Source organism: Mesitornis unicolor, unplaced genomic scaffold (genome assembly GCF_000695765.1).
Source record: "Mesitornis unicolor isolate BGI_N332 unplaced genomic scaffold, ASM69576v1 scaffold7472, whole genome shotgun sequence".
Classification (NCBI taxonomy): domain Eukaryota; kingdom Metazoa; phylum Chordata; class Aves; order Mesitornithiformes; family Mesitornithidae; genus Mesitornis; species Mesitornis unicolor.
The window spans coordinates 72716-86857 of NW_010167068.1; the positions used below are offsets into that span (position 1 = coordinate 72716).

The 14142-nt window shown below is 36.9% G+C and overlaps 1 protein-coding gene across 1 annotated transcript; it reads left to right on the forward strand.

Annotated features, from left to right (window-relative positions):
- The first annotated feature begins 936 nt into the window (after positions 1-936).
- Positions 937-6914, forward strand: LOC104536027 (T-cell receptor-associated transmembrane adapter 1). Its single transcript, XM_010178544.1, has 6 exons — positions 937-1039; positions 2620-2622; positions 2688-2724; positions 4061-4122; positions 5382-5440; positions 6648-6914. The coding sequence occupies exons 1-6, from the start codon at positions 937-939 to the stop codon at positions 6912-6914; spliced, it is 531 nt and encodes a 176-aa protein (XP_010176846.1).
- The last annotated feature ends 7228 nt before the right edge of the window (positions 6915-14142 follow it).

Below are 14142 nucleotides of genomic sequence, written 5' to 3' on the forward strand. Positions count from 1 at the left end.
AAAGTGAAAAATCTAGATTCAAGGTTGTTTCACTCATGTATTTGGCTCAGCACTCCCTCTGTCAAGGAAGGGTTTCACAGGCCATTTGCAGCAACACTGATCATTTTGGCCATTAGACTGCCACAGATAGGCTATTTTCTTCAGCATGGTTTGTGATGGAAAACTTGTATGAGCTAAGCTAATCGAAGAATTAATGAAGTTACAAAATACATTTGGTATGTGTGGTTTCCTTCCTGTGTTTCTAACAGGAGTCCAAGGAGAGGCAAATTCAATGGAGAGAGAGGCTTTGTTCAGTTTGGTTGACCCACCTTTTACTAAGTGATTCTTCAGGAGCTTTTCTGGTTTTTCTCTGTAGTAGTTCTGAGGGGCTCACCAGTTCCCAGCTACTGCTCATCCTTTGCCACTACATCCTCTGCTTTCTCAGGAAGGAGAGCGAGTAAAGTAAGTTATTTTAATAGCAGATGCAAGAAAACACGGAGATTGTTATTGCAGGGATAGTTATATGGCCTGATGGCCTTAGCTATTATTCATAAACATTGCCAGTAAAGTAAATTATTTTGACTGAGTTAATCTTCAGAACTACATTTATGAACTCTAAAAATTAGCCAAAAATTTACTGCAAATAGTAAGTTAAAGACAAAGCTATTCACTAAAGTGTCTTTTTTCTTTAGCAATTTCTGCATTTTACTGCATTTTACAGGCAAACCAATAACCCAGCCTTTGGCTGAATTGCTATGAAACAGTAGTTCTGCTAACAGTTTACTGATGTTATTTTTTTATTACTTAGCATCTGGTTTTGATATTCATTATTTAGCTTGCATAGCAACGACTGTCACAGAGTAAACAACAAAATAGCAGCTTGAATTACAGACAGGAAAAATCAATCAACCACAAAGACAAAACAATCAATAAAATTATTTTCTTTCAGTTGCAGAAATGGACTGCCATTTTTCTGTCTGGGGAGTTCTGGCCTTTCTGAGCTTGGCTCTGGTTATTTCATTGATACTGAATATTTCACACTACATGAAAAAGAAGCAAGGTAAGTAATGTTGCCTTTCTGCAAGGAATAGAGTTTGAGTGTTTAAAATGTCCGTAGGGAAAACTATCACTGCTGGGAGATTTCAAGACAGCACATTGATTCTTTTGAATCTTAAATTTGTCTTTTGGCAAGAATGATTCTAGTTGAGAGGATGTAACTTTTAATTTTTTTTAGGAGAGTAAGGTATAATTACAGAATGATCGGTAGCTGCCCAATCCACTGCTAAAAACAACTATCTAAATCCATTCTTTGCAGACAAACCAATAGAACATGTGCAAGGTGAAGAATTTAGTTCTGGCTAAATTTCCATTTTAAAAGTATCTTTTTATAGCCGTAATTTCCTTTTTTTTAAGTGTACTTTTCATGTAACTGGTTACAATTTGCACTTAAATTTAAAAAATATTTTTAGTAGCTTCACTAATACAAAATACATTTGAGAAAATTTTCTCCTCCCAAAATTCCTGAATACTCATTTGAATTTCAGATTTCAGACAGATTTTATTCTTAATCAGTTTATTTTGGAAAAAAAAAAAGTTCTATTTGCGTTTCATCGTGGGATCCTAATGTAGCTCTTAAACCAACGTGTCACTCACAATTAGAAGCTGATTTGTTTAATTTATGTTAGAGGGTGACTACAGTAATATTCAGAGTTTGGTTAAAATGAAATATAATTTTTCAAAAAGGATTCATTATGCCAGTGCAACCTCACTTGTAGATATAGTTCTATGGTTATTATCCTCACCACCCCTGTTCAGGGAAAAAAAAAGTCCTTTATACAGGGAAAAGTGCACCTATGCTATACATGTATGGGTGGGCAGGCAAACACTGGTGGATTCACCCATGTTAAACGCATATACATACGTAAGATACATAAACAGAAAGCCTACGCTTACAGACTGAACTCACTAAATGTAAGCAACCTAGATTATTACAGGATATCAAAAGAGCTGGTGGAGTGTTACAGGATCAGGGTTAGGGTGCCTTTTTGGGTTGTCCTGTAGTACTACTAGGCAGACATTTCTATGATGAGAATTCAGAGTCATTTTCAAAATTAACCTTGACCAACGTTTTGGTCAGATCGGCTGATGTTGCATTGTTCATGGAATCAGAGCTTACTATGGTAAATTCTGGAGTCCTGTAGCAGGGAATTGAAAGTCAGGCATTCCGGAGTTATTAATCAAGCTCTAGCAATAAATCTTGTAGCCATTGCCTCTCTGCTTCAATTTCTTCATCTGTGTGGATCACAGGATATTTCTCTTTCAGAGATACAAGAAATAGTATTAGTAAAATAAATGAAGCCTTCGCCTGGTAATATAAACACACAATGCATCTCTCTAGGCAGAGAAAAGATGAGGTAGAAGCAGGAGGAGGAGGAAACAAGGAATTAATTGCCTGTTACAATATGTTTTTGGGGTCTTGTAAACTGACAGACTTTGAAACAACAGTATAGAGTCACAACACAAGCATTTCTTGTATTAGTCAAAAGTATTTGAGAAAAGCAGGGAGACAACTGAAGATTTTGAGACTCAAGAGCTTTCAGTTTTGCTCTCTACAGTAAAATCTAAAGCATGTCAATTAAGACAGTTATCTGAGTGTTCTAAAATAGCACATTTCATTTTATCTTTATTTTTTTTAACAAATTTTCCAGCTAAAATGTATAGAGACTATGAAGACAACAGTCCAAGGTAAGTTGGATAAAAGAAGTTTCTTTCTGGCAAGGGTGAAATAAGCAATAAGTAATAACAGATGGCTTTGGAGGGATGGCATAGAGGAAAAATCCAACACCTCATGCAGCCTGCCAGGAAATGTCGGAGAGCGGGTTGGTTATGGAAAAAAAGTGTTCCAAAGAAAACAGCAAAAAATTCATGTGGGAGAGCTGTACTCCAGTAATTTTATCAACAATTAAATAATTGCATGCTAATATGATAACTTTATATACTGATGGATGTGCAAGATATTGAGCTAAAACTCTATTTACTATCCCTCAAACTCAATGAATCTATAATAATTACAAAGAACTCTCAGAATACAATGATAAATTATAGTCTGATATTTAATACTTGTGGGGCAATAATTTATACATATTTACATTTCATACCCTTCTTTAACACATGATGTTCAAAAGCAATAAAACGGAGCCTGTTTATAGCTGCTGGATGATCTGTTTCAAGTCTGTTTCTATTATTCCATTAAAAAAGACAAATCCCACTTTAGAAAACAGAGATGGAAAGAGTCTCGTCTCAACCCAAATATAAAAGGCCCTTGATATAAAAATACAAAAGCCTTCTCCTGTTCTCCAAAACCAATCCTCAATTACAAATTTACTTGAAGTTGAGAAGTCGGTCTACTATTGCCTGTTCAGTTGAAAAATACCACTGAAAAATGGTGTTTGATGCATTGCTTCACTCCCTCAATGAGTCATAGTATAAGGATGCAACAGGACTAAGTTTACACAGTGATCCCATTAACAATTATCATCTTTACAAACATGCTTTAAAACTTTTTAAAGAAATACCAGGTAATGAAACATAGAATACCATGAAATATCCCAAGATGAGCTTTGCTTTGGTCTTCTCTAGTTTTGTTCACTTAAGTATTTTAGTTGAATCAAGAGTGGACTTTTTAAGAAAACCTCCCCAAAAACTCATTTAGTGCTTTAGTTTGTATTGCAAAGTGGTCTCAGAGGACATTAACTGGATTCCTTTCAGTGATCATTACTATTTCTAGAACTATATCGAACAGTAATTCTTGAGATTAGCTTTATAGTTGACTAAGTTATAGGAATCCTTGGCTAGATAATTCTTGGCTAATCTCTCTTCAGAATATGGACATTGCCATTTCTTCTCCTTCTGCAAAACTGGTATTTCTGTTCCTCCGATCCTCCTTGCTATTTTTGGTGTTGTTTTACAGACCACTTACAATCTGTTATTGCTACATGTGTGTAAAATGTTTAGAGTAGAATAGTGGTGTCCTAAATAAGGCATATTCTGTTAATTAAAATATTTTCCATTCCCCTTCTAGTTATGATGACTATTACACAGAAGATGACCCAGTTTATGGCAACCTCAATCAAGATATTTTAGGTAATGTTCACTTTAAGAACATGTGTCTGTTCAGAGGCTGTAATAAATGTATGTTTAAAAGCTGACTGACCAACACTTTGTATTTCTCAAATGGCAAGCTTGAGAATCAGCCTTTTTCAATTATTGTACCAATGCCTATTTGGGATAGAACTGCAAACCATCATACTGCACTACAATTTGTAACACCAGATCTCATGCTGAATTTGATTTTTTACAGTCCAAATGGTCCTGTTCAGCCAAATATATCAAAAACAAGAGCTCTTTTACATGTAAAACTGCACTGATTGAAATAATAGCTTGACCCATGTGCACTAAAGCAATTTAACACACAATACTGCTAATTGCCCAAAGTCAATGCTCCCACAGAAGCTGACAGCAACAAACATACCAGTTCTCTGCTGTGGCTAAACACAGCTCATCAGTGATGTTGACAATATGCTGAAAACAACCTTAGTGGCTGAATGGTGGGCAGACACAGCATTCCTCTGCTTTTCTGGGCTGAAGTTAATAATCCTGGCCAGAGAGCTACCACATTAAAGGCAATAACATCATACATCTGCAGCTAGAGCTAGGTCCCCTGAAGGTATGTTTCTTGAAGCCCTCATGGCATTAAAACAGTGTTTAAGTAACATGAAGACAACTGTTTTGCTAGCCTTATTTGAGGTTAAGCAAAACTGAACTACAGTACTTGAACAGGGGAGAAAAAACCCCAAATGCAACTTTTTCATATGGGGTTCCCATAAATTTAACGAAGCCAACATCCAAATGCACTGACACTACAAAAGCATGAAACCTGTAAGGACGTAATCTGTTTTACTAGTGGCTAACATGAGAAAATAACTTGCACCAAATTTAAAGAAAACTGAAAGAAGTGTCATGGATAGAATATAACCATCAGCTGCTGCAACTCACAGCCTCTTTCGCAGCCAAAGCAAAGATTGCCTATGCTGAAAAATCCATCAATATGTGGTTACTCCCTAATTGCAAGATGTCCTCCTAGCAGTCTAAAAGGATGAGAAACTTCCCATCCATATGAACAGAAAATGGTTTTCATTTTCATAGTATGTGCATCTGAATTTCTTAGCTGTCCCTCTATAAATAGAGGAAGAGATCTGTGTATGATTTCAAAAGTAAACAAACTTCTGCCAAAGTAAACTGGGGGGAGATTGTTCTGTGACAGGGAGGATCTGTTGATTTGATCTTTTAAGACTCAAAAGCGTGTCTTAACTAAAACATTTTTCTACTTTGATAAATTATAGAGGAATGTTGTTACGAGCAGATGAAGTCCCAGCCTCAGAGGCCAGTTAACCAGCTACAGGTATCTTTAATTTTAATTCTGGATTTCTGAATTAGGGTAATGTAGTCTGTCTCAGAGTTCTGTGTTTATCCCATGACAATATATAACAAAAATCTCCACACTGCTCATCACAAAAATTACCATGCATTGATGCCTCAGTTCATCATGGAATTTAGGCACAGACTTGACCCTTCATTCAATCTGGGTCATTAATGAAAGAGCAGGAGAATTATAGACAGCTCATTTCCATCCATATGGCATGGTAAAGCTCAGTCACAAGGATGTGGATCAGGCTGAATTAAACCTGCATCTACTGCTATGACTTATGTAAATAACTAGTTTTATTTAATTTGGACATAAACCAAGTGAAAACACAAGCTGCATCACATGATAATAGTGAGTTTGACTGGCTTTCTCCTGTCCAGCACAAAAACTATATGTTTTAACAAATGAAAGACAACTGCCTTTCTATTGATTTGTATTTTGATGAGATAATTGGATGCCTAAAATCATGCAAGTTTCAACTGAAATTTGTCTGTAATTGAAGCATTCCTGGCATCAATTTCTTGAGTTGACTTCCAGGTATTTCATAAGCAGCAATTTCCAGCCTCTCTCAGAATACTTCCAAGGGGTAGAAATATCCTTTTTTATCTAGACATTTGTTTTCATTATCTTAATGGAAGCAGAATAATCTAAGAAAATTCCAGTGTCAAAATTGCTTGACAATTTGGCTTTAAAAACAGAGAGGCGGGGGAAAGACATACAAAGCATACATTGTGCGCTGGATAAGAGACAGTATATAGAGATAAGAACCCATCTTTGGTTTTCTGCACAGGCAAAACCTGTGAAAAAATGTTGCTAATAACTGGATTCTACTTAAAAAAGTAGGAAGAAAAACAGATTAAAATGTTTTGCACCCCAAAGAACTTGGGCTGATTATACACTCTACTGTCATTCCCACAAAGAATATTTCCAATAACACTCTGACAAATTTTTCCTTACTGCCACTATCCTAAGAACATGAATCATTAACAACGAGGTTATGTTGATCTATTTTCTGTGCCACCACAGCTTAATCATTTGTGCTTTTAATGAGTTAATTTACAGCCAGTCTGGGTAAACTTCAGCCACTATTATGATCACAGTGTAGACTTACTCAAAGTCTTAGACACAATTATAAAGCAAGCATAGCTACTGAATGGTAAATATCCAATCAATTTCCTTCTAGGTGGAGCCTGCTAATCAGATGTGTTATGCCTCGCTTGATCACAGCATCAAGGGAAAACGCAGAAAAGCAAGGAGAAAGAAAGACCCTTCATTAGAGGAAGATGAAGAAGAAAGATCATCTAACCCCACCATGATGGCTTCCAAAGTTAGCATTTACCTCAATAGTGAGCAGCTGGCTGCTGAAAACACAGCAAATGTAGAAGCCATTCATGATGATCCCATCAGATTGATGGGTTTGATTCATACGACAAAAGGAGAGAACATTTGAAGTGTCTTCACAAACCAAATACATTATCCTAAAGTGAGATCTGCTTGTGCATTCTGGAAGAACAGTGAATGATTAATGTCTTGGCAAACTGTCATACCAAACAATGGTATAAAATGGGTAAGTTAAGTGTTCTCAAGTGTCTTCCAAGCACATCTACAGACTAAGCAAGAAATAAGATTCAGACTGCCGCTTTGAAGGACTTGCTCTTCTGAAGACATTTTGAAAGGGAGTTGTAGAAGTGGATAGCTCAGCATTCGCATGGCACTGATTCCAGTAAAAATTCATCCTTTGTTTAAAATAATCGTAAACTTCTGTAACAGTCTTAGGACCCAGTCTGTTGTCTGTAGCGCTCTAGCAGAGCAGAACTATTCTATACAGGTTTTTAACAGTACTTTGGGAAGGAAATTTTGTTTCATGCTTGCACACTTAATGGTTCGGTTGTTTTCCCAATTGAAAACTCACTTGCAGTTCAACATTGTGTACTTTCCCACTGTGACTGGTCTGTGGCAATAGTACAAAATATTTAAATATAATTGAAGAATAATTTAACAGCTTAAGTAGCAATTGTACATCTCGCAGGTTTTAACAACATCCTTATGATCTTTAGTTTCCTTCTGTAAGCAATACCAGAATAGACCTCAAATCTCAACTCTTCTACTAATGTAATGCTGTATCCAGTTGTATTCAAGGGTCCACAAAGATACAGGCAAATGATCTGTGATAGTATATCTCCTAGGGAGAATTTTTTCCTTGTAATATTCTAATATTCCATGTGATGTTTAGATGCCTATTGGGTTTTACATTGCCATCGTTACCAACTATTTCACAAAAGCAGAAAGAGCTTTTTATTTCCCCAAATAATTCACATACTGTGTGCAAATTCATCTTAAGACCTTAAACCCATCAGATAGTAAGCTTTTACAGAGTGGGGATTTATTTTTACATATGCGAGTCATTAAGTAGTAGTAGCAGGAAAGAATAAGGCACGTTGATGTAATATGGCTACCTCTAGGTGTCGAAGAGTTCTGCTTTCACAACAGGATATCAGTGCCTTTAAAATCCACACAAAGCACAGTGCCGAGAAGTTGAAATGCTCAAGCCCATACAGAGCGCTGCCAGTGTTTTAACACAGTTTGTGTATACTTTGTACAAAACTTGCTATTTCCCCAATTTTCTCACAGCATTTGCACTCTTGATTATGCCTTTTACTCTACTTTTCCTCTCAAAATTCCAAAGTCAAAGAACTTCTATGAGTTACTTTAATTCAACCTTTCATTTCAGCCTGATCATTAATTTATTGAAAATGAAGTACGTACTTCTCTCATTGACTGTACACGTAACAGTAAGCCCATCTCATAGGATTTAGGTACATTAGTTTGCTCTGTGTTCTTAGTCTTAATTGCTTAGTCCAGCTATTTACTTATGTCAATTTTCAGCAGCTGCTTTCCCTTGCAACATAGCTGTATAAAAGAGTAGGGCACTTTTGTAAATATTCTCCTTTAATATATACTTCCTTGTCACATATAATCACTGCTTCCATTAAATTATTCACTACTGCTTTCACAGACTCCACTTCAAGATCATCTTTAATGGCCTATCAGCTGTTTCCAAGGCACTTCTAATGCTGCCACAGTCCACATATAGCTTTACTCCTCCAGCTTTTTACCTTCTGTCTGCTCAAATAAGCAACTGAATGACCTATTTTTTCAAATGATTTTAGGATAGTTTTCAAATGACTACTGAGTTCTTACAAGAAAGAGCATGTTCAATATTGCTCCATCTTCAAGACATACATAAACTATCAAATATTAGTTAAATTCTTTACATATAAACAAAGTTGCAACTAATTACAACAAAATAAGAAAAGGAGAGGTCTGGCTTCATACTAACCTCTTTTTCCAGTGTTCCTTACAAAAATTTTGAGGAAGGAAGCAGTGTGAAGCTGTTTTCATTAACAGTAAGCTTAGCATTCAAGTATCAGTTCAGTAGAACAGGAAAGAAAATAAATAAGAGGAAATATGGTGGAAGAAGCAAAACTCTTTGGAAGGGAAGAAGAACAAAGCTCGAAACAGAAGAGAGATCAAGTAGCACCACAAAATCTTTCTACGTCTAGGACAGGTATGCTCCAGTAGTCATTATAGCATCTGACAATCACTGCAGATGCATCTGTAAAAACAGTATTGTAAGGAAAACCAACACAGACTTTTGGTTATATCATACATCTAAGAGTCTGCTGTCTCAAGTGAATGTTGGAGGATCAAACTCTAATAATTGTGAAACTATCTGTCATTTTTCACTATGCTAGCACCAAAAAAAGTGTCACTGGATGAGCGTATCCTCCAACACATTAAGGTTTTTCAAGAACTACCTCTTAAAATTCTTTTGAAGCAATTTTTATGGGGGCAATGAGCTATTGCTATGTTGTTTAAATAAACGTACCTTCTTACCTGGGTGAGACTGCAGTCAGGTTGCTGTGTAGAAGTCACAGGCAGAGGCAGAACATGTCCAAAACCCAATTCCAGTTTACCTTCAAGTTACTTTAGAACAGAAAACATTAATGGAGTCATAAAATCTCTCAGTACTGGTGTAGCAAGAAATACTGGGAAATAATTATCTCACAAATCCAAGGGGAAGGTAGTTCATAAAGCATATTCTCCACAGTTCATCCATGTCTGGAACAGGCAGAAAAATGAGCCACAAAAGCATTTCTAGAAGACAACCTTTTATTGCTGTTGTTGAAGGAAACATATACAAATGATGAGGGGCAAAATGTTTGGGCGTATATTGCAGAAATTCTTGTCATATTGCAGAGAAAACCTCACTGAAGCTGGCTTCTTGTTTCATTCAAGAACAACACTTAAAATAAGAATATCTTGGTTTTAAGAGTTGAAATAACACCTGAAATAACACAAAAAACCTCCTGTGTAACCAGAAATGGAGTAAAGCCAAGGGAAAAGGATTTTTTTCCTTTTCTGGAGCTCAGAAAACTAACAAGGGGGAACGCTGATAGAACAGAGTGTATCTCTGACACCACTAAAACAATCCCTTGAAAAGAAAGAACACAGCAATGAAAAACTATGGTGCCCTGCCACATCATTTTCATGTATTTGCTCTAAGAGCTCAAACTCCTGAGAATTCATATACTTGAAATAAAATGAAATACCTGAAAGCAGGTATTTGTTCAGAACAGGCTTTTATTTAGAATATATATTGTAATAAAAAGCTAACTGACACAACACAGGATATAATGAACAAATCCATTAAAAACTATAAAATTTTATTGAACATTGAAGTTTGTCAAACTATTTAGAAAAATTAACATTAAAATTACATAGTAGGCACATTAAAAGTCAGAGTGTATAGTATTTCGTTTGGATCACTCAGGTCAGTTTAGAGTTTTTCATGTATTTATCCATGAATAGGCAGGAATTAAGCAGAAAGTAGTGAGATAAGTAACAACTTCTAACATGTTAAGAATGAAAGCTTATCAGCCAATAAAAAGATAATATAGATCATATTCAATTATTAAACCATGTATTTAGCAATGTGTATAACCAGCCATGGAAAGCAACATTGATTCCCTGCAATACCTGATGAAGCCAAATGAATACGAAGTGCCCTGTCAGAAGCAATGAACCAGTTCCTGAAGATTTGTATTACAAGTAAGTATAAATCAGAACTAACTGTACATTATGTACATATAATAGAACTTTGATTCTCGGAAGAAAAACAAAACAAAACCTAAACTTTATAAATCGATGTTTTCTCTGTAGTCTATGAATGCTCCTTGGTGAGTTTTGACCAGGAAGTCATCCATGGGATCACTAGGATTTGTCTTTCCCATCAGTGTAGCTCAGTTTTCTGGATACCCTATAGAAAATAATTGTTTAGATGACAAATTACACAAAATACCATGTTTGCTGAAACCCCAACAAACAGAATGAAATTGAAACAAATCAGCAAAGCAAGATACCTGAACACGCTGACTGTGAACAGCAGCAGGACTTCTTGTCCACATTCCTACGTGCCTTCAGCTGGAGAAGCAGCTTTTCATCCTATGCCATTTTAATGTCTCAGTAATGCTACTACACTAACCTAAATTATATAAATATTAAACTTTGAGATGGAATCTTTAAATGTATTCACAAATAGTTTAAAATGAAAGATACAAACAAGAATACAATTGGAAGAACAGGACAGTTTTGCTGAGCCATCCTGCTGGATGTCCTGCTTACAAGCTGGACTAGTTTTCTTTCCCTGCTCTCTGCTGGGGGGTTGGACTAGAGGACCTTTAGCAGCCTCTTCCAACCCAACACACTGATTCTATGATTCTATTTCCTTGCCTATTACTTAAGAAATGGTATAATTTTTTTAACATCTATCTTAAACTATTTTGGTTTACATCTGACACTTAAGTATAGCAGCATAGCTGTAGGACAGCATTCATACAGAACTGAAGTATTCTAGTTATGAACATTTCCTTTTCTGAAATATCTCTTTCATAATCATCTTCTAGATAAAGGCAATCAAGTTCCAGACAGGAAGACAATATTAATTTTTCTTCCACAACCACTCATTTCGATATATAGCATTCTGCCACAAGACTTAAGCATAAAACTTCTGAGGGCTCTGAAGCCATTAAAAAGCAGTTTCATTGCTGAGAACCACAGAAGACTAAGAATATCACACCACAGGCCTAAAGAAGCTTGCCAACTGACAGTCCATTTTGGCTACAAATCAGCAAACATGTATTTGTGTAATTAAGGAAGAAAGAAATAGATTTTAGTCCATATGGCTTGGCAAGAAAGCCCCGTTAAATCACTTTCCTACTTTCTCAAATTTCCCTACTTATATGCATTAAGAAAAGGAAAACCTCTTCCTTCAGAACCATTACTAACCTCATAGGGGGGGATATTTTGTATGAAGTCAGGAAAAAGTAGTAAGGAAAAAAAGAGGGAATCCAAGAACTGAGCAGAAATTTACTCATCTAAGGGGGCATATTCAACATCACAGAAACATCACAAAATCACAGACTATTAGGAGTTGGAAGGGACCTCAAAAGATCATCCAGTCCAACGCCCCCTGCCAGAGCAGGATCACCTAAACTAGGTTGTACAGGAACATGTCCAGGCGGGTTTTGAATGTCTCCAGAGAAGGAGACTCCACAACCTCTCTGGGCAGCCTGGTCCAGTGCTCTGTCACCCTCACAGTAAAGATTTTCCTCATGGTCACATGGAACCTTCTGTGTTCCAGTTTGTGACCACTGCTCCTTGTCCTGTTGCTGGGCTCAACCGAGAAGAGTCTGGTCCCATTCTCCTGACAGCCGCCCTTAAGATATTTATAAGCATTAATGAGATCCATATTGAGTATACATTCTTGTATACTCATCAGCTTACCTCCAGTCTTCCATTATATAAAAAATAATCTGAATACGATCTTTATCAGTATTGTTATATATTTGTAATACAAGCCTTTAAGTTTTAATACCATCTTTGTAAACCAAAATTTTTCTTTAAATCATGCAGCCTCTTTTCCATGTAAGTTGTCCACACAAGTAGTTTAAAAATGCATTCAGGCTTCCTTTGTTAATTTAACATTGTCAAAAAAACCTGGTATCAGCTGCATGATGATCTCAAGCATACTGAAAATATTTCTTGACTGAGTTTGGGAAGGCAGCATATCTTGTGGTGCAAAATTATAGACTTTCTGGCAAAAAAAAAAAGCATGTAAAAGTTATTTGGAAAAAAAAAGACAAACTCTTTGAAGAATTTTTAATGCTTTTTAAATCTGCTGCCTACTATATTAGTTTGTAATAAAAAAATCCAAGAGATCTGAAACTTGAGAATCCTTTAAAAATCATATATTTTCTAAAAATAGCAGATGTAGTAGGCCAGTATCCAGGGAGATGGAAGGAGTGTTCTTCTTCCAGATCTAAATACACTGCTAATAGTGATAACAGCAGAAGAGGACCTCAGATATCTTCCAGTCTCACTGCTTGTTTACACAGAGTCAAAATGCAGGTAACTACGTCCAACTTGCACAGAAGTTAAATTTTGACACTCCTTTTAAATGGCAATATATTGCACTCTCCACCACCCAAGGATCTAAGACGACTTGCTGGCTCAAACCCAAGAGCCAGAAACAAAACAATTCTATAGTTATATCTAAAAGAATAAATGCCTCTATAATGAACAAAAAATAAGGACCAAAGTAGCAACTCCCTGGTCCGGTATGGCTCTCTGTTTATTTACTGTTAGTTGTTCAGGTTGGCAGAGATGAGGTTGAGCAGCGAAGTCCAAAGGCAATCAAGAGGGATTTCAGGGCACTGGGGTGACTGGCTGAAGGATTGGGAGCACAATTAGTGTTTTCCTCAATCCCTTCAGTGGCATGGAAGCATACTGGTAGGAACCAGAAAACACTCAATGACTGTGATGACAAAGTTGAGTGCTTATAGATAAGGATGAGGGGGAAGGCTAATGAGGCTGATATCCTGCTGGGAGTCTGTTAGAGACCACCCAGCCAGGATGAAGAGGCAGATGAAGCACTTAACAAGCAGTTAGGAGAAGTATCATCACAATCGCTAGCCCTTCTTCTTGTGGGTGACTTCAACTTACCAGATGTCTGCTGGAGATACAGCACAGCAGAGAGGAAACAGTCTAGGAGGTTTAAGATAACTTCCTGGCAGAACTGGTAAATGAGCCTATCAGGGGAGGTGCCTTGCTTGACCTGCTGTTCACAAACAGAAAAGGACTGGAGGGAGATGTGGTGGTTGGAGGCAGGCTTGAGCTTAGCAACCATGAAATGACAGAGCTCTCAATTCTTGGTGAAGTAAGGAAAGGGGTTAGCAAAACCACCACCATGGACTTCTGGAGGGCAGACTTTGGCATGTTCAAGACACTGGTAGAGAGAATCCCTTGGGAGACAGCCTTGAAGGGCAGAGGGGTTCAAGAAGGGTGGAATTTCTTTAAGAAGAAAGTCTTAAAGGCACAGGAGCAGACTGTCCCCATGTGCCATAAGACGAAGCATTGGGAAAGATGACCGGCTTGGCTGAGCTGGGAGTTTTTGCTGGAACTCGGGGAAAAAAAGGAGAGTATGTAACTTTTGGAAGTAGGAGCAGGGAACACAAGAAGAGTACAGGGATCTTGTTAGGTCATACAGAGAGAAAATTAGGAAAGCAAAAGCCCAGCTCAAACTCAATTTGGCCACTGTCATAAAAGATAGCAAAAAA